Raw genomic sequence first — 22,269 nt, 5'->3', positions numbered from 1 at the left:
CAGGCAGAGGGTCTGAGTTCGGAGCTTTCCTGCGGGGCCCTCAGGAGTGTGAAGTGGGGCAAAAAGTGCTGAACCATGGAATCCAGTCCCCTCCCCTCCAGCCCCTCCCAGCCCTTAGGAGCAGCCTCCAGCCAGGCCCTCAGCCCCCCAGCGATCGCCCTCTGGGGTGACCCAGCCCCCAGCTTCCAGGAATGGAGCTCAGCCTGGATTGATTCACCGCAGGATGGTTTTCGAATAGATGGAGGAACGCTGGCTTTTCTCCACTGGGAGACAAATGCAATTCCGGGCTCTTTCTTTTTGAAAATATGACTGAGCCGTTAAAAATCCTCCTCCTCCTCCTCAGCCCGGGACGTGCGCCTTTGAACTTTCTGCCTGTTTGGCCTGTGGTGGGAGCATCTCGGAGCCGCCTGGCCAGGAGGCAGTGGGGACCTGTGAGCTGGAGCCGGCGAGCCCCGCAGACGGGGGGGAGCTCAGGGAAGGCACCCACCAGGCGCAGGGACAGGTCCTGACGTCGAGGTAATTAAATAGCTTCCTTATCGATCGCCCTGTGAAAGCACGTCTAGACTCCTGTCCAGGACTCGATACCTAAAGTGAGTGTGGACCCCACCCCCACCGTCCCCCCGCTTGGGGGCCGCAGGTGAGAGAACCTGATGTGCTTGCTGCGGCCGATAAGCAGACCCCACGCTCACTGAGTTTGGAGCGTTGCCCACTACAGTCACTGTACGTACACATGGGAGCGAGAGCGGGTGAATTAAATAATCGTCCGCTTCCGGGTTGGCAGAGAGCGGCACTGGCTGGGTAGCCTGCACACTCCCGGCTCTGCCGGGGGCGGGGGGGGGGGATTTTGGACGCGAGGAAACTCTGCTGCAGGTAGAGCGAAGGTGGTTGCACACCCACAAACTCCAGAGTCTCCTGCCAGAAGCTCAGGTCCCTCTCATGCGCACCAGGCACCGTATACACAGGTGACTGGTGGTGTGGAATGCTTAGCTCCCGTCTCCATGGCAACCTTCCTCAAGTTCTCACCTGGGGAAGCTGAGCCAGGAGGCGGTTAGCATCCAGGCGTCCCAGCTGGCCAGTGGCAGAGCTGGGGGTGGTGGTGCAGCCCCCTCTTCCGCACACTCCCCCACGCCAGGAGCACGGGGCCCCCATGCTGGGTTCATCCTATTTTTCAATGTCTCTGCCGAAACCACGTCCAGATTCTCTGACCTTCGCTATTGCCCCTTAGACCCGACTTCATCGTTCTGCTGCGGTTCCAGCCTCTTCCCTGTGCGAGGAGAGTGGGAGCAGCTCTTCCTGGGGAAGGAATGGGAGATACGGCGGTGTGGCCGGTCGGACGGAGGCCAGGCGAGGGCTGTGGCTCAGGTCTCTCTGAAAACAAAACCTGCCCTGACACTTGGGGGTGCTTTCTCCTAACGCCTGTTGCCATGAGGACCGTTTTTCCTGTGAAGTCTTTGCATCTTCCCCTTCTCAAACCTCCCACCTTGTGGTGTTTACACAGTGAGCTTGGCGGGCCTCTGCTAGGAGCTGGGAACACAGGGTCAGAGCCATGCTGGCCGGCCATATGATTGTCTGTGGACAGTGCGAGAAGAATGTGCAGGCTGAGCCAGCAGCCTTCTGCTCTGTAACCTCGTCAGGATTCTGGGGAACTTATCTCCAGTGGGGAGGAGGGCAGGGAGTGTCTCTTCCCTAAACGCCCATCACCCATCACCGTGATCTGCCTTGTCTACCAGCCGGTCCTGCTGGCTCCCCCACATGTGGCAGGAGAGGCAGTGTCTGCGTGCACCTCTGACGCGGCAGGCTCTCCACAGCCCTGTGTGGATGCCATTTAAAAATGTCCTTGAGATGTACTTGACTTGATCTAAGCCAGTGGTTGTCAACCTTCTGGCCCTTTAAATGCAGTTCCTCATGTTGTGACCCAACCATAAAATTATTTCCTTTGCTACTTCATCACTGTAATGTTGCTACTGTGATGTATCGTCATGTAAATATCTGATCTGCAGGATGGTCTTAGGCAACCCCTGTGAAAGGGTCGTTCGACCGCCAAAGGGGTCGTAGCCCACAGGTTGAGAACCGCTGATCTAAGCAAATGCGCTTCTCTCTCTGAGGCGTGAGCCGCTGGGCTGGGAGTGCCCCGCTCAGGGGGAGGGAGGCGTGAGGTTGCAGCTGGAAGCGGCCTTGGTGGTTCTAGATGCCCCAGCCGCCCCCACCGAGGCCGTGGTCACTTTCCGCGCAGCCTGAAGAGCACGTTCCCGCGCCTTCCGCGTCCTGTGGACCTGAGAGCCCACCTGAACCTGCGTGGCCTCGTGCAGATTGGTAGTTGCCATAGGGTCCTGCTTTTGCCTGCAAAGTAAAGCTCATGGGCATTGGCAAATGCTGGCAGCGACCGTGGGAACATCAAGTTCAATGGCAGTTAAACGGAATGGCGCTGCTGGAGGCTCCGCGGGGCGTCCTAGAGCAGCACTTGCTTGGGCTGGACTTGGTGCTCCTCGTTGCCCAGCTGCTCCTCAGTGGCATTGGCGTGACTGGCTGGCTGAGAGGGCTTGCCACCCAAGAAGGGGACCTCTCTCCTGGGGTCAGCCAGCTCAGGGGCCAGGGAGGGGGGAGGCTGGAGCTCCGAGCTCCTAGAGGACAGAGTTGAGACCCTGCCGCACCCTCCTGTGCACGGCACCCATGGCACTGAGGCCGCACGCTCTGTGAAGCGCAGTGAGTGACATCGGGCTGCAGCGGTGAGCCGTGCCCCGGTAACCGCACTGCGTGGCGTCCTCCCGTCCTCATCACAGTCTGCGCCTCGCTGCCGTCATCATGGGCCCCGCTGGGAAGTGCACGGACGACTGTGCCTGCGGATGTTGGCGGCCATTAGGTCTGGTTCTTCGTGGATGGAGAGTCGTTGTCTGGAGGACTGAGTGGAGGGCGGCCTTCCAGGCAGAGGGAGGGGGATGCAGAGATGGGGCGTGGCGCCGCTGGTCCCCCATTACATGGTCACCTGGGCTCTCCTCCGTTAGGGTTAGACTAGCCAGGCCCCTGGTGGCCCTGGTCTCCAGGGGGGGATGGAACACTCAGGCCGCTGTGCCATGTACAGTAGAACTTCTAGAAGGTGACAGGAAAGGCTAGAAGGTGTGTCTCCGCAGAGAATTATCGTCCCTGAGCCTCAGGAGGGGCCATCCCCTGCCAGGGTCCCGTAGCGATGGAGCAGGAACTCACACCCACACGGCATGGCCCTCACTCTGGTGTCCTTTTCTTGAGTCCTGAGGACTGTGTTCAGTAGCTTGTTAATTTCTCATTAGATCGTTCTCGCCGAGCTGCTTGGAGTCGAGAACATTCCTTCTTTTCCCGTCTTCAGCGTCCGTCAGCTCCTGCACTGCCTCGCGGTTGATAGGATGATAGCGAATGCTCTATTTTTAACCGCTCTTTTTCCACTTCATGGATGAGCCTCTTTCCCCTCAAGTTCCATCTGAGCGGCTTTCTGTTGTTTGTGCCAGAGGAGGTGGAAATTGGTTCCAGCGGAGGTGTTTCCGGTGAATCTGAAGATTTCAGATGCTGCTGTGTGTCATCTACTAGTCCCAGAACATTCTCCACGAACCAGATTCCCTCCATCAGGGCGCTGCAATTAAACTCCGTTTCCCTCGGGATTCTGATTTCAGAGATTCTTAATCTCTCTCCTAAGTGCACACACTGTCCTTGAACCTCATTCTGCTTTAAAAACAAAACAGGGGGGGGAAAAAAAACTCTTCTTTTAAAACACAAGGATTATTGAATTACTGGAAAAGTTTTCAGTATTTCATAATTTTATTTCCCGTCCTCTGCTCCTCTCTCTCCAGTCCAATCTAATTAGAGTTTGCGTGAGGCCTGGATAACAGGAAGCTGCAAAGCACATTGCATCCCCTTTCCTAATGCGAACCATCTGAAGCCAGTCCGGCGCGGGAGTTTCAACATCAAACGCTTGCGCGCCAAGAGCACACATCTGTCTGAGCGTTCCAGATGCAGCGTGACGGCTGCGTCTCCTGTTTGACCCGCCGGAGCCAGTGGTCACTCCCCCAGACACGCTCAGCCAGGCTTGCCGGACTCCTGCCTTGTTCTATTGAAGCAACACAGGTTTCCCATGCGCTGCAGCCACTGGCACCTGAAACCCAAGGAAGCGCTCCTGCCCAATTGGATGTAATTGTGCTGAGTGGCACCCTTTGATGTAGTGGGGAGATGATCTCATATCATCTGGTACCTATTTCTCGCAGTTAAGGGGGTGATGCTAGAGAACTGATTTATCAGCTGTGTCTCCGGGAACATAGATGGCCTCACTGACTCGTCCCGGGAGAGACGGGGCGGGATGTGCGGGGCAGGGATGTGCGGGCCAGGTGAGCAGCGGGAGGCTCAGGATGATGCTGGAGGTAGGAGCCAGGAGAGTCAGCAGACCCCGCTCTCTAATAACATCGATGCTGCTCTCAGAGGCTGAGCTGAAGTGGGATTTGGCATGCTGGGGAGAGTCCCAGTTGGGTCCCACACCAGTGTCCTGGCCTTGGGCATGCTGACAGCGACAATAGGGACTCACCCTTTTCTCACGTAATCACGATGTCGAAGTCAGTAGTAGAAACAAGGCGAGATGGAAGGGTGGTGTGAAAAGAACCACCTTCTGTTTCCTAGGTTGGAATTCTCCTCCTTGTTGTGGAATTGAGGTATCTTATTCTTAGAATACTGCTCCCCGGGATGGTAGACGATCGCTGCTCTCTCTCCATTCATTCACTCTGTCACCAACATTTACCGAGTAGGCGCTGGGAATGCAGAGACGATGAGGTCATGGTCCCTCCAGGAGCTCTGCGGTGCGCTGGGGAGATGGTAAAGTCGATCATTAATGGCACTTGATGTACGAGACAGGTGGCAGATGGCTGTGGTGGCCCAGAGGGCAGAGAGAGGGCGGGTTTCCTGATAGGGCACATTTGAGGCTGCGTCCTAAAGGGATTCATGGGAAGGAAGCCAAAGAAGTGAATGGAAGTGGGAATCCAGTGGAGCAGAGCGGGCCAGGAGGGGGGAGTGCGTGAGTGAACCGGGAACCTGAGAGTAGACTTTCCCCACCGGGGAACCCTCCGGGGAGTCAGTAGCCAGCTCTCAGAGAATCGAGCTTTGTCCAGCTCCGAGATGAAGAGCTCTCGAGAGCTCTTGTTCCTGGATGTCGGAAAGCACTGTCAAAGCTTGCCTGCTCTTCTGATAAGTAAATAAAGTCTATGGCGCAACCCGAGGGACAGCTGATCCGATTATGTGGGGATTGCTGTGGAGATGATGGTAGTTCAGCTGCTCTGCCTGGACCCGTAGTCTCACCCTGCTTGGTGGGAGAATACAAGAGCCCCATGTGAGATCCATGCTGGAGCATTTGACTGCCCTTTTCCAAGTGCGAGTGCGAGGAATATGGTAGGACCCACGGCTTGAAGATACTTTGAATTAACTGCCTCCCACACATGAGTTTCACCTTTAAGCAGCCCAGGAGAAAAACAGATTCAGATCAAACATCAAGACACGGGGAAGAGCATAGGCCCTGGAGTCAGACGTGGATTTGAGTCTTACGCATGGCAATTAGGGACAGAAGGCTGCTCCCCGCAGTTACTATGGCTTAGGGCTGTCTGTGCCACATTTGTAGATTGTAGATATTGATTACCAGGAGGCTGTGAGGAATCATTGAAAGACAGGAGACATCCAGATCATTACCAAATAAACGTCAGTTTCCTTCTTCAGGTCCATCCTACAGACCGTTATCTGAGCATTTGCGACATAAAAGATTCTGTGCGAGGTATTTGGGAGAGGCGGGAACAAAGAAGAAGAAGAAGACCTTCGTTTAGCTCTGAAATGGGGAAGATGTGCCCTGGCCAGGGTGGCTCAGTGGCCCAGTGTCTCCCCTGCACCAGGAGGTTGCCGTTCAATTCCCAGTCCAGGGCATGTGCCTGGTTGCAGGCTCCATCCAGTGCAGGGGGGCGGGGTTGGGTGCGGGGGGTGTAGTACAGGAGGCGACTGGTCAATATTGCCCTCTCACCTTGATGTTTCTCTCTCTCTCCTTTCTTCTTTCGGTAAAAGTCAATCAACAAACTATTAAAAATATAAAATAAATAATAAAATCGGGGAGATGGGACAGGCACAGCCCGGGAGCTCGATTGCGCCGGCCTCCTTGTATTCCTGGAGCAGCTGGGCATCTCCTGCCTCCCCGCGGTGGCACCTGCTGCCCCCTCTCCCTGGACTCGTATCTCCTCCTCCTCCTCCCCCTTCAGATCTCTCCTCATCCGTCACCTTCTCAGTGGGGCCTTCCCTGGCTACTGGCTCAAAACGGACCTCCCTGAGGCCAGGACTCCCACCCAGGGGGTCCTCTCTCCCTGTTCATTTGTTCTGCCCGTGACAAGTACATATTTTCCATGCGTGTGTTCCCTGCCATTCCATACCTCTCCTACCTCTTCGGTGTGAGCACCGCGTGTCTGATCGCTTTACTGCTCTATGCTCAGTGCCTAGAGCGGTGCCTGCAGGGCACTCCTAAGTGTTCACTGAAAAGGTGAGTGGTCAGATGGATTGATTTTAGAGAAAGGGAGGGGCATGTGCCAGGTTCCAGTGGCCAGAAGCACTGAAGGGATGGAGGGTCTGCATTCGCTCCCTCTGGCTGTGGTAACACATTATCACAAACAGTGGCTTAAAAGAGCGCAAGTCCCTCATCGTCCGGTTCTGCAGGCCGGGAGCCTGACGTGGGTCTCCCTGGGCTGAAGTGAAGGTCCTGGAGGAATCGTCTCCTCGCCTTCTCCAGCCTCTGGAGGCGGCCAGTCCTCCTCTGTCCATGGGTCCCTTCCTCCCTCTTCAAAGCCAGCGGTGCAGGTTAGATTCTGGCTGTGATGACAGGATCCCTCCTCACACCACAGCACCTGGTCCCCTCTCCTCCCCTCCCGCCCTTAGGGGCCCTTGCGATTCCTCTGGGGCCACTGGGCTGTCCGGGACCATCTCTTTCTCTTAAGGTCAGTTGACGAGCAGCCTTAACCCACTTTCAACTTGATTCCCTGGCCGTGTCACCTGGCACAGTCAGGCTCTGGGCGTCACAGGAGCAGGACCTGCACATCTTCTGATACGCAGGGGGGCCCGTTATTCTGCTTCACAGAGTCCAACAAGTGAGACGCTTGCCCAGAGACTGACTTGAGCTGCCAGTCGTGCCGTATAAAATGGGAAAATGAGTCGTGAGCGGCTGTGACTGTCCAGGTGTAAGATGAGGCACTTCATCATCTGGGAGGTGCCAGGAGGCTGCTAAGGGCTTTGGAGGGAGGCGATGGAACGGGGGCTTGTGGAGATGAACATGGACTCGGAGCAGGTATTTGAAGGAAGATTGGTATTTAGCTTTTTTAAAAGAACTTACTTTATTTCCCTCATCTATTTACAGAAAGCTAGGTACTTAACTTGAATTTTCTGAAAGATGTAGCGTGCTCGTACGGAGCCTTTTAAAAACAACCCTATTGTACCACACGTATGCACAGCATATACACATAGAGACCCAAAAGCCTGTTACAGAGCATACTCACCAGCACACGCTGTTCTCATCTGCACGCCACTGCCTCACCCTGTCCTGGGGCCTCTTTTCTGCGCTTCTCCGTGGTCCCCGCGTTTTTTCTGCCCTGGCACACCTGAGAGATGCGTTTCTTTCCGCAGTAACAGAGGCTTGCTCTGACAATGGCTCTCACAGGGGTCATTTCATAACCAACCCTACTGGCAAGTGACACTCTGCAGGGAGAGGTGTACAGTTTGCACCGGCTGCCCTCCTCGCCTCGCCATCGCCCCCACCTGTTGTGATTTGATACAACTTCCTGGGAAGCTCTTCTCTCTACACCCATTGAGGAGCAGTGTGGATCTCGAACGCCTGGTTTTCAGTGGGGTCCGAGAGAGCTCCTTACCCTTTGATCGGCTTCACTCTGCATCTCTCCAACAGAAACTGGCTGTGGTGACAGAATCTGGCGTTTACCGCTGCCAATGTGGTTGCCACAGCCACATATGGCTGGGGACTCTGTGTGTGTTGCGGGGGGGCAGGAGATGGGGGGCACACAGAGGAAAAATAGGGGCCTGCTTGCTAAACAGGAGGACAGACCTTTAGCAGATTAACTTGTAGTTTTGTCTTGAATTGCTTTGTAAATTTTTTTCAATTGATTGATTGATTTTTAGTTTTCGCAAAAGTCAAAATTGGTTCACAGGCGTGGGTGTGATTGTACTCGTCTTCCTTCCCTGGCCGCATTTTGACTGATGCTCCGTATTGATTACAGTGTCTCTCTAGGTCTCCCAACAAATGGTTCTTCTCCCTCTCCCCCGTCCTGTCTTTTAGATACAGAGATAGAGATGTGTTTCTATTTATGTGTCATACCATACCATTCAGGCATGAAAGTGTACAGTTTAATCGCTTTTAGTGCATTCGTTGTGGAACCATCATCACAGTGAATCTTAGGACATTACCTTCACCCCCAAAGTAAGCCCCGTTCTCATTAGCCGTTACTCCCCAGTTCTCTCCAAGCTCTCCCACCACCTTAGCCGATTACTAACCCACTTTGTGTGTGTGGATTTGCCCACTGTGAACATTTTATATGAGCGGAACCATGTAATAGGTAGGCCTTTGTGACTGGCTTCTTTCATGTGGAGGCGTGTTTGCAAGGTTCGGCCATGTTTCAGCATGTATCAGTACTTCTTTATCGCCAACTAATAGTCCATCGTATGGATGTGCCACATTTTATTCATTCATTAGTTGATGAGCATTTGGCTTGTATCCACTTTTGTGCTCTTATGAGTAATGCTGCTATGAACACTTACGCACAAGTTTGTGTGTGAACATATATTATCATTCCCCTTGGGTATATGCCTAAGGAGTGGAATTGTTAAATGCTATGGCAAGTCTATGCTTAATCTTTTGAGAAACTGCCCGACTGTTTTTCAACATGATTGCCCCATTTTCCATTCCTTTCAGTAGCACCTGGGAGTTCCAGTTTTTCCACAGCCTCATCGTCACTGGTTATTTTCTGTATTTTTCACTACAGCCATTCTTCTGGGTGTAAAGTGACCCCTCATTGTGGTTTTCATTTGCGTTTCCCTAATGGCTAATGCTTTGAGAATTGTTTCATGTGCTCATTGGCCATTTGAATATCTTCTTCGGAGAAGTGTCTGTTTAGGTCCTTGGCCCGTTTTTCAATTGAGTAATTTGTCTTCTTTTAATTTGGCCTGTGCAGGATGCTGATATGCTGACTGGTGATGAGAAAGTGTGGAAGGAAGTTCAAGAATCCTTGAAAAAAATCGAAGAACTGAAGGCAGAGTGGAGTATCCTTTCCCTGTGGGTTGGGGTGTGCTGTTGGGATGGCTTCCGTATGGGTAGGAGCCGGATGTGGGTGAAGCCAAGGCCAGGGTTTGCCTTCTCAGGGGGCTTTATCCTGTTCCCTGGTCCAGGAATAGCAGGTCAGGAAGTAGTGGCCTCTTTATATGTAAAAGGTACAACTCCTGGGTTCCCTTCCGCTCATAACCTACATCTCCAGGAAAGAGCAGCTTAAAATTCTTCCATTCCAGTGCCCTTGACCCTCAGATCTAGAAGCTTCATGTCAAATCAGCAAGACTACCGTGGCGGTGGGAGTTCCTGTGCAGTAAACGTTCTTGGCACAAACAGGGAGGACCAGGAGGGCGTGGGCCAAAGTGCAGTGTAAGGACAGACCCCTTTAGGAGGGCACCTGGGCAGGCTCCCCCGAGGCCAGACTGCACAGGAGGTGTCGCGGGGGTCAGGATTGACAGAGGCAGAGGCCCAGAGGGGTCGCTTCCGGTGGAAGAGTTCACTTGAGCAAAAAACGTGACGAAGGGAAATCACAGGGTAAGAAGAAAGAGACACGGCTGATGGGAAAGAGTCCAACGGGCTTTCAGATGCTTTGCATAAATGCGTCCCAGGCCCCAAGACAACCTGCAACGGAGGGTCCTGCTCTACAGACACTGTTCTTTACAGAATTGTCAACGACAGGAGAGGGCGTCACACAAGGTTCCTGTTGTTCAGATTACTTACTCAGAAAGAGTAATTTCTGAAATCTATAGCCCAGCGAAGCTTTTTTGATGTGTATGCCTGTGTGTATGTGTGTGTGTGTGTGTGTGTGTGTGTGTGTATGTGTGTGTGTGGTTTTGGTAAAGAATCTAGAACTGGTTACTGAAGGAATGGAAAAGGAAGCTGCCATCCCCAGGATGCCGCTTGGTTCATTAAGAGCAAGTGAGTCCAGAGAATCATGGTTTACTTTGGTAGAGTTTGTAGATTTTGGAAGGAGTTTAGATTGAAAAAAAAAAAAAAAGGCCAGGCAATGTATGCTAGATGCTAGCATGACCAGACGCCTTACCGAATGGTTGACCAGCTACACTGGAGAAATGATGCGAATTGGACCACTGTCACTTGGGTGCCTTGCTCCACCTCAGTCCTCTCCCACCTCTGATTCTGTTCTGTGAATGAAGACACAGAGCACAGGCCACTCACAACCCCACTGTGTAGACGGGGAGGCTGGTGACCGAATCAGGTGTTCGAAGAGGCTGGAAATAGTCCTGAGTATAAACAGCTTAAATTCAACAGGAGTGTATATAAAACCTATTTGGGCAAAAAAGTTGAGGTGTATAAATATACACAAAGATGAGCAGCGAAACAGAGGGAAGAATTTGAGGGTTTTAGTAAACAACAAAATATAATAAAATGTAAGAGTATAATTTAACTTCCCAACAGACCACTGTGATCTTGGGCCACATTAGTAGCCTTAAAGACTAGAAAATGATGCCCTGACTGGTTTGGCTCAGTGGATAAAGCGTCGGCCTGCGGACTGAAGGGTCCCAGGTTCGATTCTGGTCAAAGGCATGTACCTTGGTTGCGGGCACATGCCCAGTAGGGGTTGTGCAGGAGGCAGCTGATCGATGTTTCTCTCTCACTGATGTTTCTAACTCTCTATCCCTCTCCCTTCCTCTCTGTAAAAAATCAATAAAATATGTATATAGTTTTTTAAAAAAGACTAGAATATGAGAAAGGTGATCGTGGTAGTCTGATCACACCTGGAATTTTTTACTCGGTTTTGGCGAGGACATATTAAGAGGGATATAGAAAAATTGAAATAAGTTTTGAGGAGTGGAACCAGAATATTGGGAAACAGGCAGATGTGTGAGCGAGAGAGCCATTCTTGGGCTCAAGGAGCTGTTACCCTGCAGAGAACAGACTTGTTCCGTGGGCCCAGCAGCGGAATTAGGGCCCATGGATCACCCAGCAGTGCTCAGTCTGACTGGACGAGGCTTTACTGGACTGTGACTGCCGGGGGCCTTGCCGGCTGTCACCCACCTTGCAGTTCAGGCAGGAGTAAGGCACAACCCTGGAATCACCACTCGCACACACGGGGTCAGTAAGTCCGTAAATTAATACGTATTTAGGTAAAATGTAGGTGTCACGCATTTTATTGCACTTTGCTTTATGAACTTCACAGGTGTTGTATTTTTGTTGTTGTCAACCCTCCCCTGAGGATACGTTTCCATGATTTTTAGAGAGAGTGGAAGGGAGGGGCCAGACAGAGAGAGACACATCGATTGGTTGCCTCTTGCACACATGGATCGAGCCTGCACCCCAGGTACATGCCCTTGACTGGAATCAAACTCGCGACCTTTCAGGCCATGGGCCACGCTCTATCCACTGAGCCAAACCAGCTGGGGCGACAGGTGGTGTATTTTTTACAAACTGGAGGCAGGACCCTCTGCCTGCAAAGGGATTACAGCTCACCCTATTGCAGTGGTCTGGGCCCAACCCGCAGGCTCCCTGAGGGCTGCCTGCATGTGGCAGGGGCATCCACGGATTGTCAGTGTGGGAGGTCACAGCAGGGTCACAGAGGAGGCCACGCTGAGCTGTGCTGGGGGGTTAGCTTGGAGCCCACAGAGGGAGGGCCCTGTGCGAAGGCCCGTGGGCGCACTAGCCGCTGCCAGGAACCAACCAGCTGTTCAGGGTGAGAGGAGGGATGTGGAGAGGCTTTAAGGGCCACGCGAGCAGGTGGGCTTTATAAGTGAGATGGCGGGGGGTGGGGGTTAAGCAGTAGAGTAAGATGAGCAGGTGAGTAGAAGCCCTGTGGTCCACGTCTTTGTCTCAAGGAGCTGAGGAATTCCCACATGGGTCCACTTTGCCCCCCTCTCTCGTTCCCCCTAATCCTCGGCGATTTAAAGGTTTTCAGGGGGACGGGAGTCTGCTCTGTCCATGGAGGGTCTGCTGTTGGGCAGCCTGTGTGGGTCCAGGGCGCCTCTGGGAGCAGCGGGAGCGGAGACAACACCAAGCCCACGCCAGGGACTTGAGCAAACACATCGGCACGGGCTGGGGAAAAGCCTCTTAGTTAAAATTATTCCTTTTTTTTGCTCACTGGGGTGTTTACAGGGAAGGCTGGCCTGTTTGCCAAGAGACGGTTGCCAGGGCTGCGAGGGGAATTGGCACGTGGTTCCTTCCCGCTCGCCAGGGAGAAGGCAGATGTGTTCCTATCAGGGGCTGCAGCGTATCTCCTCCGGCTTCCGCTTCTGAGGCTGGTCAACTTCCAAGCTCTCTAAAATGAGTTGGAGCGCGTAGAACGGAACAGGCAAATAACAGGGGTCAGACCCCACGCCGTTCAAATCCGGGCAGTCTTGCCACAGAAAAGTCGAGCGTGGTGTAAGAGGCAGGCATGTCCCCGTTCGCACGGACGCCTGATCCTGGAATGAAAGCCACAGAGGTCAGCCCAGCATCTGTTACAGAATCGCACGCTGCCTCGATGCCCAGCCTCCGGAGACTCGCTCCGCAAACCTGAAACACGCACAGACGAACACAAAGGACAGTCGCCAACTCGCTCTTCAGTCAGTGCACCTCTTCCGAGACTAGTCAGCTCCCCGAGCCGGGACTCTCCTGAAACAGAGTGCGACGTACGGAAGGGATGTGTGCCAGCCTCCGTGTGTGGGCCTCGGGGCGAGGATTATACCTCCGGGAGGCCCCCACTGGGAGAAGCATGTATTGCCCATGAGGGTTAGCGGAGAGATTAGTGCCCCCGATCGCAGCAGCTGATGGGTTTATTGGAAGTGTCTGCCAGCGGTTGGCGAAGCAATGCCCTGAGACTCTGGATGCCAGGGAGGCCGATGTTGCTGGAAGGAGGGAGGAAGGAGCCTGGGAGCCCGCCTTCTGTCCAGGGCGGGCCTTGCTGGGTCGGACCCAGAGACGAGGCTTAGAGTTGGGGGTGGGGGGCTAGGGGAGCACTGGATGGTGAAGAGACTGATAGTGTGGGGTGCGGAGGGGCCGGCGGGGGGAGGACATTCAATCAGACTCCGTCCACTGAACCATGTTCCTTCAGCCTCGTCTCTCGGAGGTCGTGACCCAGTAAAGGGAGGGAGAGCAGTGGTGTGGGTGCCGGGTGTATTGGGTGCCTCCCACTGAACACTTCCCCACGTGGCTGGCGCCCAGAGCTTGCTGTTCACAGTGGGACACATCAGGGTTTTTAAATGTTTGCATACAGTCTTTCATTTTTCAGTGACATCGGGCGTTTTTATTCCTGGCCTACCTCCGCGTGCGTAGATTAGATGTGCTGAACCTCAAATCAGGCCAATGGCAACCCCTACTTAGATCTGAACCCAGCTTTATCCACAGTCAAAGGCTCCGCCACTTCTGCAGCATCTGGAAGGCAAACCTTTCACCCCAGGAATCCCAACATAAAAGCAGGTGAATTGGGAGCTGCACACGTTGAAGGTGGGGGAGGGGGAGAAGGGCCTGCCCCTCCCAGCACCCTCCGCGGCCTCCAGCTCACCGCACACGTGAGGGAGAACCAGGCGGGCCTGGCGGGCGGCTCGGTTAGGGCAGCATCCCGCGCTCCAAAAGCGTGCAGGTTCTGTTCCCGGTTGTTCCCATCATTTCACGATGGAGACAAGAGAGACCACATCTAGGGACATGAACAGAGGACGGTTCTTTGGGAATCTTAATCCCCAGGGCACCGGCGGCTGGGAGAGGGTTTGTTGGTGGAGCAGAATGCACTTCTCCGGGGGCACCTGCCTGCTTTGTGTCTCAAGTGTGCGCTCTCCGCCAGCTCCTCTGTGCAAAGTAATGGGTCCTCCCCCCCCCCCCCCCCCGAGCTCTCCAGCCTGTGGAGTCTCATTTGACATTTGTTTTCTTGGTGAAGACGATGCCTCCTTGACTCAGGCTAATCACAGAGTGGGAGCAGGTGCTGGCCCTGTGCCAGGCCATCATCAGCAGCAACTCGGAGCGGCTGCCCGACATCAACATCTACCAGCTGAAGGTGCTGGACTGCGCCATGGACGCCTGCATCAGCCTGGGGCTGCTGGAGGAGGCGCTGTTCTACGGCATCCGGACCATGGAGCCCTACAGGTGAGGCTGGGGCTGAGGGGGAGGTCGAGGCAGCGTGGCTGGGCCAGAGGCTTGACGCCCTGAAGCCATTCGATGGCCCCTTTCCCTCGAGGCCCATCTGCGTCTCGGTCGGGCCTTGTTCTGTTCACTCCTTTGTCCTTCGTTCATCATTGGTGAGGCCCTTCCGGGTGTCGAGCCTTGTGGCGCGGGAACCACTGAGGTGCCTTCTAGATGCGGGGCCGCAGATGATGGGGTGCTGCTCACATTGACAGCAAGCAGTGCCCGGCAGGCGGGGAGGGGGTGGGCAGAGGAGCACAGGGCCCAGGCCTGGCTGGGGAGGCGGTGGCTTAGCCTCAGCTGACCGAGGCGAGCGGGACCCCCAGTTTGGTGGGTGGCAGTGATGCGTCTCCCACTCGTCAGGGCTCTCTGGTTCCCAGGGCGCCTTCACGCTAACCATTTGACCTCATGACCTCCCTAGATGCCAGGGGAGAGCAGGGCCACAGCCTGCTGCGGGCTGCGGCAGGGAAGGCACTGTTGGTAGCTGTTTCGTGTCCGGCCCCCGCTGCTTCCGCCTGGGGGTGCTCTGTCCCAGGTGCTCCTGTAGCTCAGAGGCGCTGGGGCTGCGCAGTCTGAGCTGAGAGGGCGCTGCCGGCGGCGTGGGCCTGGTGTGCAGCGAGCTGAGAGCATGGTCGGAAGCCGAGAGGGAGCAGCCGAGGGGAAGGGCGCAGGGACCCGCATACCATCACGTGAGGCTGGCGTGCCATCTCCAGCACAGCACAGGCACTCACTGCTCACAAGGCTCCCCGAGCATCTGGGACCAGGGGAGTGTGTGTTTGTCAGGGGGAGGTGAGGGGGGTCCATGGGGAGCAGGGGCACATTCTGGGGAGCTCCGAAGACCATGCAGCGTGATGTCAGGGCTGGGGGCTCGCAGCGGAGGATCCGGGTCTAAAGCTGCAGCACTGATGGGGGTGGGGGGGTGGCTGCAGGTGAAGGAGGGTGGAGGCGGCCAGGCTGCAGGGGCCTGTCCCCGCCTGAGCAAGAGCCTCAGGAGACCCGAGCGAGCGGGGACGCTCCCAGGATCAGCAGGGCGAGGGCAGGTCTGGAGCGAGGGTGTCAGTTCAGGCGAAGAGCGTGGGAAGCCGGGCAGGCCCGGAGCGCGGTCCGGGCAGAGGAATGGGAGGGTGGCGCGGAGCCAGCACCAGGTGGATGGCAGCGGCCCCGGGCTGGCCGTGACCCCAGGGTGACCCTGTGGGTGTTTCCAGAACGCCTGTCGGTGGTTTCTTCACTCCTGGTGGTGGAACAGCTTTGGAATCCAGACTGTGAGTCAGCTTTCATCAGACTCGTGAGAGAGGGCCTGGAGGCCCAGCCGGCGCTTTCCCAGGGCCCTCAGTGCAGCCACTGCTCGAACCTTGTGGGTTTTCAGAAAATATGAATTGAATGCAGAGATAAGCCTTCCTTCTCGGAGCCTCAGTGTTGCAATGAGAGGCAGGTGCGGGCGGTTGGCGCTTGGTCTCGGAGCCACACCGTAGGCTGCTGGGTGAGGGAGGGTTCCAGCCAGGAGGTGCAGACTGAGAAGAGCCTCCTATCTCCTAGGCCTCCTGAGGCCAAGGCGCTGACCCCACCTATCCATCCCCCACCTCCACCCCCTGCCTGCCCCATCTCCCCTGCCTGCCCCATCCCCCAGCCTGCCCCATCTCCCCTGCCTGCCCCATCCCCCTGCCTGCCCCATCTCCCCTGCCTGCCCCACCCCCCTGCCTGCCCCATCTCCCCTGCCTGCCCCATCCTCCTGCCTGCCCCATCCCCCCCTGCCTGCCCCATCCTCCTGCCTGCCCCATCCTCCCCTGCCTGCCCCATCCCCCCTGCCTGCCCCATCCTCCCCTGCCTGCCCCATCCTCCTGCCCCATCTTCCCACCCCATCCCCCCTGCCTGCCCCATCCCCCCTGCCTGCCCCATCCCCCCTGCCTGCCCCATCCTCCTGCCCCATCTTCCCACCCCATCCCCCCTGCCTGCCCCATCCTCCTGCCTGCCCCATCCCCCCTGCCTGCCCCATCCCCCCTGCCTGCCCCATCCTCCTGCCTGCCCCATCCCCCCTGCCTGCCCCATCCCCCCTGCCTGCCCCATCCTCCTGCCCCATCTTCCCACCCCATCCCCCCTGCCTGCCCCATCTCCCCTGCCTGCCCCATCCTCCCCTGCCTGCCCCATCCTCCCCTGCCTGCCCCATCTTTCTGCTCCATCCCCTTCCTCTGATGCCCAGGCCCCTCTGGCACAGGCTGTGTGGGTCCACCCTCCATCGAGAAGGCACCGCCTTCGAGGGTGCCTCTCCTGCGCACATTGTTGAGTCATCGTTTCCTCCTCTCTACCGAGGAGGCTCTTTGAAGAGCGAACTGTCCCTCATTAAATGGATGTGTTACTGACTTAACCTTGAGTCGAACATAAAGGCTCTTGTTGTGAGCAAGGCCAGGCCGCCAGCGCAGAGCCCCTAGTGTTTGGATCCGTGGGTCCCCTCGCCCCGGTGTGTGGCAGGTCACCATGTCCCTGTCATGAGCGCTCTCCTCTGACCCTGGGTGACAGGTCTCTCCGCGGTGCACATGGGCCACCTCACGTGAGTGGCACTGAGCCGTTCGCTTGCCCCCGTGTAGTGGAGGCAAGGGCCACGCTCATCCTGAACCAGCCACGTGACGAGAAGCGAGAGGATGGTGCTGTCACACTTTGCGCCTCTTCCCTTTATCGCCGACACAAGTGACACTGAGGAACAGATGACTCCGATGCCCTGTGAGCCCTTTCACAGACTTAGCAGGAGAGGCGGGGATCTGGGAGGGGGCAGGGCCTTCGCCCCAGGGGACACGAGGGGATCCACGCTGTGGGCCTTCCACGTGGTCCCCTGCTAATGCTCGGGGCCTCTCAGCTACCGTTAGCCAGGACGTGGGCAGTTACCTGGGCATGAGCTACCCAGCGGTGCCCGGATTGCCACCTGCACCGACAGGTTTGCATGTTAATGCCCCGTTTGAACAACCAGTGAGGCCAGGTGATGACTTCATCGCTCCTGACCTTGGCCACGCTGTAACGCTGACCTTGGAGGAGACGGTGTCCACGTTCCAGTTTCATCCAGAGCCCCTGCTGCCCCAGCTCCCTGGCTCCGCCGTCATCTACTTTCACTCAGTAAAGTTCTTTTATGACGCAGCACCATACCGAGTTCTTTCTGTTCCATGAAGCAGGTAGGAATTCATTCACGTACAACATGTGTCGTCCTCAGCTCATAACATCTCTTCTGTGTGCGTATCTGTGGGTGCGTATGCATAGCCTTCTGCCCCTTAGCATTATAAACGTTAAGCGGAGTGAAAGTAACCTTAAAATATTGCATATAATTTATTTCCAGTTTATATTCAGTCAGATCTTAACCACAGGACGAATTGAGTTCCACGTTAGTTTGCCTGTCGGTGGTTGAGAACTTGGCAGCATGTCCCTGCTCAGGCAGGAGTACAGATTGCAGTGAGGTCACCTGTGGCCCATGGTATCACAGAGGTAGGCTATACATTTAGAAAGGGAAAGAGATACATAAATAAAATGGAACATAGTTTTAAAATTGATTTAAATTATGTTGAATACAAGTTAAACTTGCTTTTCTTTAGGAGGCTTTTTTAGGCTGTCAGGGACTTTCAGTATATCATAATGTTCTCTTAGCTTAATTCTTGTTGTAAGAATAGTATACGCTTCTAGGAAAGAATATTTAAGCCTGGCCGGTGTGGCTCAGTGGTTGAGCATCAGCCTATGAACCAAGAGCTCACAGTTCAAGTCCCGGTCAGGGCACATGCCCAGGTTGCAAGCTCGATCCACAGTGTGGGGCATTCAGGAGGCAGCCAATCCATGATTCTCTCTCTCGCTCCCTCTCCTTTCCTCTCTCTGAAATCAATGAAAACATATTTTCTTTAAAAAGGACATTTTCACAAAGAACACAAAGGTGAAAACCTGCATCTTTCAAACTCCTGTCCCACGCCCTGAAGATAGGCGTGGCAAGTTTCTTTCCTGGAGATTTCAGGGAACATCACCCGCCTCCATCCAAGGTACACTCCATAGTCCTTTACCGTCTCCGTTCTTTACTGTTTTCCCAGCTACCCTCACCCCTCAGAGACTCACCTTCCCTCACTCTCAACTCTTTATGCTCAAAACTGTTCCCATGGGCTCCCCACTTCCTCCTCCTTTCCTTTCCCTCCTGTCTCCCTTCTTGTCTGCCCTGGGGAGACACTCAGTCCCAGGCCTCGTCTGTTAAATATGCCTAGTGGAGGGGTGGGGGGCGGGGGACGATGGGGGGAGAAGACGAGACTTCTCCTTAGTGGGCAGAGAGGAAGAAGCAGGGTCACTCTCTGTCCCCTCTTCACCTGACAGCAAATGTGGACGTCTGTCCAAAGCAGGTCCTCAGCGTCCGCCTCGTTCTGCATAAGGGACGCACAGTGTGTCGTCTCAGGATGACTCCATGGTTGGTAGACCTGCCCTGCGTTTCCCTTCATGTTCACAGTGTCAGACAGCCCTATGGTTAGCACCACCCACTGTGCGGCTGGAGCTGGCGACCCTCCTGGGGCTCACGGGTTGAGTTAAGACTTCATTCTTTAATCGACTGCCTTGAAGCCCCACGGAGTTGCTGGAGCCTGGTTTCCTGCAGTCCGTGCGTAACTGAACTCTCCAGGTGGCTCTAGGCCTCATGCTCTGACCGCCGTCTGTTTCCTCCCGTTCTGGAGGCGGGAGCTGAGACCAAGGTGCCAGCACATTTGGTTCCTTTGAGGCCCCTCCCCTGGGCTTGCACGGCCGCCGCTGCCTGGCTGTGCCCTCACGGGTGTTTCCTGTGCCTCCAAGTGTCTTCTTACAAGGACACCAGTCCTATTGGGGCCGCCCTGAGGACCGCACTGACCGCCATTCCCTCCTCGGAGGCCTGTCTCCAAAACATCCACATTCCTAGGTGCTGGGGTGAGGGCTTCCACACACGGGCTCGAGGGACACTCAGCCCGTAGCCTCCAGCCCACGCATGGCCTCCCGACTCCTTCCCGGAGCACCCGTCCCAGGGGCCATCCCTGCACTGACCTTCCATGACTGTAGACCCCGGGAAGGCAGCGCTCTGGCCTGGAAGGTCTTGTTCTCGGGGCGCACACGTGAGCTCAGGGCCCCAAGCCCAGAGGGCATCCCCTCTGCCGTGGCACCTGCCACGGGTGTAGTTACCCATGGTTTCCCATCGGGGCCTCGGACACCTGCCATTCTGGCTTGTGCACATTCTCTGCCCGGACCCACGGCCCGGCATCAGCCCCACCCTGCCCTGCTCATTCCTCTACACTGCCTTGTCTACACTTCCCCATCTACACTGCCCCATCTACACTGCCCCGTCTGTACCCACATGGACAGCCTCCCCCACAGTGTGGAGGGTGCCTCCCAGCAGCCTCCATCCACAGTTTCCAGCTCTGTGACAAGGCTCAGTTCCCCCGAGCGCCCGTTTAGGAGTGTGCATTTTAAACGGGTATCTTTGCTTCTCTGGGCCTCACGTCCACCCTGCCTGGCCCAGGGGAGATGCGTGCTCGCAGCCCCACTGCAAGCCCAGGTTTGGGACAGGACGGAAGCTCGGGGAGGGGAGATGCTGGACAAACCAGAAAGATGGATGCCCACTGCACTACTCCACTCAGAAAGAGTCCAGTAAGGATTTCAGAAGGAAAAGGATGGGAAGGTGGCGAAGACAGTCCCAGGGCTGATAACTAAGACTGTGGCTGAGAGAGGACGGGCCCGTAGCCCTGGGCCATCGGGCACCATCAGGGCGGACACCAGGAGTCCATTCCACAAGGGCAGGTCCTAGAACTTCAGAGGGAGCAGCGGGGCCCACTCAGGCCGGAGCACAGCGCTGGGTAGGACGAAGTCCAGGGCTGAGGAGGACGATGGGTGCACGGCCGGGAGGCGCTCCCTGAGGCGGAGCAGGTGCGTGAGGACCGGGTACCTGGCGCAGGTGACATGTTCCGTGAAGGAGCTTCGGTCCTGGTGGATGTGCCCTGTTCCGGCTTCAGCACTGAGGAGCGAGGTCAGAGGCTGCACCGTGGGAAGTGCTGCCGAGGGAGCGCACCCGCCTTCCGCCCGGGCCTGACCCTGCCTCCTGGCGCGCTTCCTGCTGAGGGGGGCGGGGCTGTGAGGCTCATTCATACTCTAAAGGCCCCTTTAGCCCTGGCCATTCACGGAGCGGTGGCCTCCTTCGGGACGTACAGGTCTGATGCCACAGAGTTCCGTCTTTTGAGTTCTAGGTCAGCATTTTTATCAAAGGCCTCAGGAGGTAGATACATGGAAGTTACGTATTTCAAATTTTCAGGGATGCAAAGCTGAGAGGACTAATACTTTGGGGGACTACATCAAACTGCCAAGTTATCTCCTTAACTGAAACATTGGTTGATATCAACAAGATGGTCGCTCCATTAGTGTTAATTCCTCCATTGTCTTTCCTAAAAGGACCTCAGATGTCCTGGCCCTGGTTTGTCTGGGATGGACCACAGGGTGGACCCTGATTAGCTCAAGCTAGAGAATCGAGTTTTCCTGGCCACCTGAGCCAAGTCAGACCCGGGGGCCAGTGATGGTCCACTCCTGGATCTGCATCTGAGATACTGAGAAAGCAGGCTTCCCTTCTCCTTTCCCGTGGCTCCCGATTGAGGCTGTTTGGTCCACAAAGAGAGAAGAGAGACCAGACTGGAAGGCAGAGGTGAGGAATGGGGAGATTCTGGCCACATTCAAGCATCGCTTGAATCTAAGCTCGCCCTGTGCTGTTGAGTGACATGAACACTCAGGCTGGTAAATGTCACGTTTTGTCGGCCAATTCAAATTCGATTTCTTGGCTGATACAACATAAAGAATCCTAACTGACACATATAGGGGGTCGAGGGAGATGAGTGTCATGTGGTGGCCAAGAAAGCCAACACAACTTCCGTTATTTTCAGCATAGTGTCCACATCAAGGGGTTGGGTACACGTGTCCCTCACACGATGTCTAGAGAGTTTCTAGCTGAGCGTGACCAACCAGGAGGAGAGGAATCTGGAGGCCACGTTACATGAGCAATGGCTGGTGACTAGAGGAAAAGACTTTGTGACGGGGCAGGGGACCTGCAGCGAGTTTTCCGGTCTTGGGGCTGTGGCGTTGGACAGGAGTGGCCCCCTCCTGGTGGCTAGAGGGGGAGGGACGGGAGGTATGGCTTGGAATAAGAAGGAAGACACAGTCCAGGCCAGGATACTAGGAAGAGACATTATAGCAAATCAAGTACCTGAAAATGGACCATTCCGTTTTGAAGAGTAGTGAATTCCCCATTGTTGAAAGTATTTACGCAATACATAACCATTTATTGGATTTCATAAAAATTAATATTTTATTGGCTGGGAGGCTTGTCCAAATGAGGCGTACTGTCCCTTCTGGCTGAGATTCTGGGTTTCAAAACCTCTAATGCCTCTTCCATTTCAACCACAAAGTACACAAACAAACCAACTCCACTCTAATTCTCGGTTCCTTGTCTATCCTTAAGTTACGGATGATACACACCTTTCCCTCTCTCTGCCTGGTCCTGAGGCATGAGTACAGCTTTCAGAGCTGGTAATTTTGTTCTATAACTTAGTAGGCAGTGGAGTAAGATAATATGTATCTTGAGATAGATATATATCTCTCTATATATAAAGGATTCCCATTTCATTGTGACAGGCTGGTCTCAGCTACATTTGATTTCTATGCTTTTTTTTTTTCATTTAATCATTTGACTGTTCTTTCACCAATTCCTAAAGAGCTTATTAGCCTTAATTTTGAATTTGGGATTTAAATTAAATTTAAATTAATTTAAAATTTTGATATCTTTGGGATGCTTTTGAATTTACATTTCATTTAAATGTTTAATTGCTAGAAATACTAAATTAATGCTGATGGGCCACTGGAGGAATTATGGAAAG

General features: G+C 55.0%; 1 protein-coding gene across 6 annotated transcripts in view; it reads left to right on the top strand.

The window, feature by feature from the left end:
- The window catches only part of SMYD3 (SET and MYND domain containing 3), a 520,781-nt gene that overhangs the window by 450,260 nt on the left and 48,252 nt on the right, over nucleotides 1–22,269 (top strand). For all 6 annotated transcript variants that reach the window (XM_059677624.1, XM_059677625.1, XM_059677629.1 and 3 more), the window contains 2 exons: nucleotides 9,210–9,297; nucleotides 14,176–14,350. In XM_059677624.1, the coding sequence (XP_059533607.1) occupies nucleotides 9,210–9,297; nucleotides 14,176–14,350 (263 nt within the window). The remainder of the gene's footprint in view (nucleotides 1–9,209; nucleotides 9,298–14,175; nucleotides 14,351–22,269) is intronic.

Source organism: Myotis daubentonii, chromosome 20 (genome assembly GCF_963259705.1).
Source record: "Myotis daubentonii chromosome 20, mMyoDau2.1, whole genome shotgun sequence".
Classification (NCBI taxonomy): domain Eukaryota; kingdom Metazoa; phylum Chordata; class Mammalia; order Chiroptera; family Vespertilionidae; genus Myotis; species Myotis daubentonii.
The sequence above is the reverse complement of the archived record's forward strand: the minus strand, read 5'-3'. Positions and strand labels throughout refer to the sequence as shown.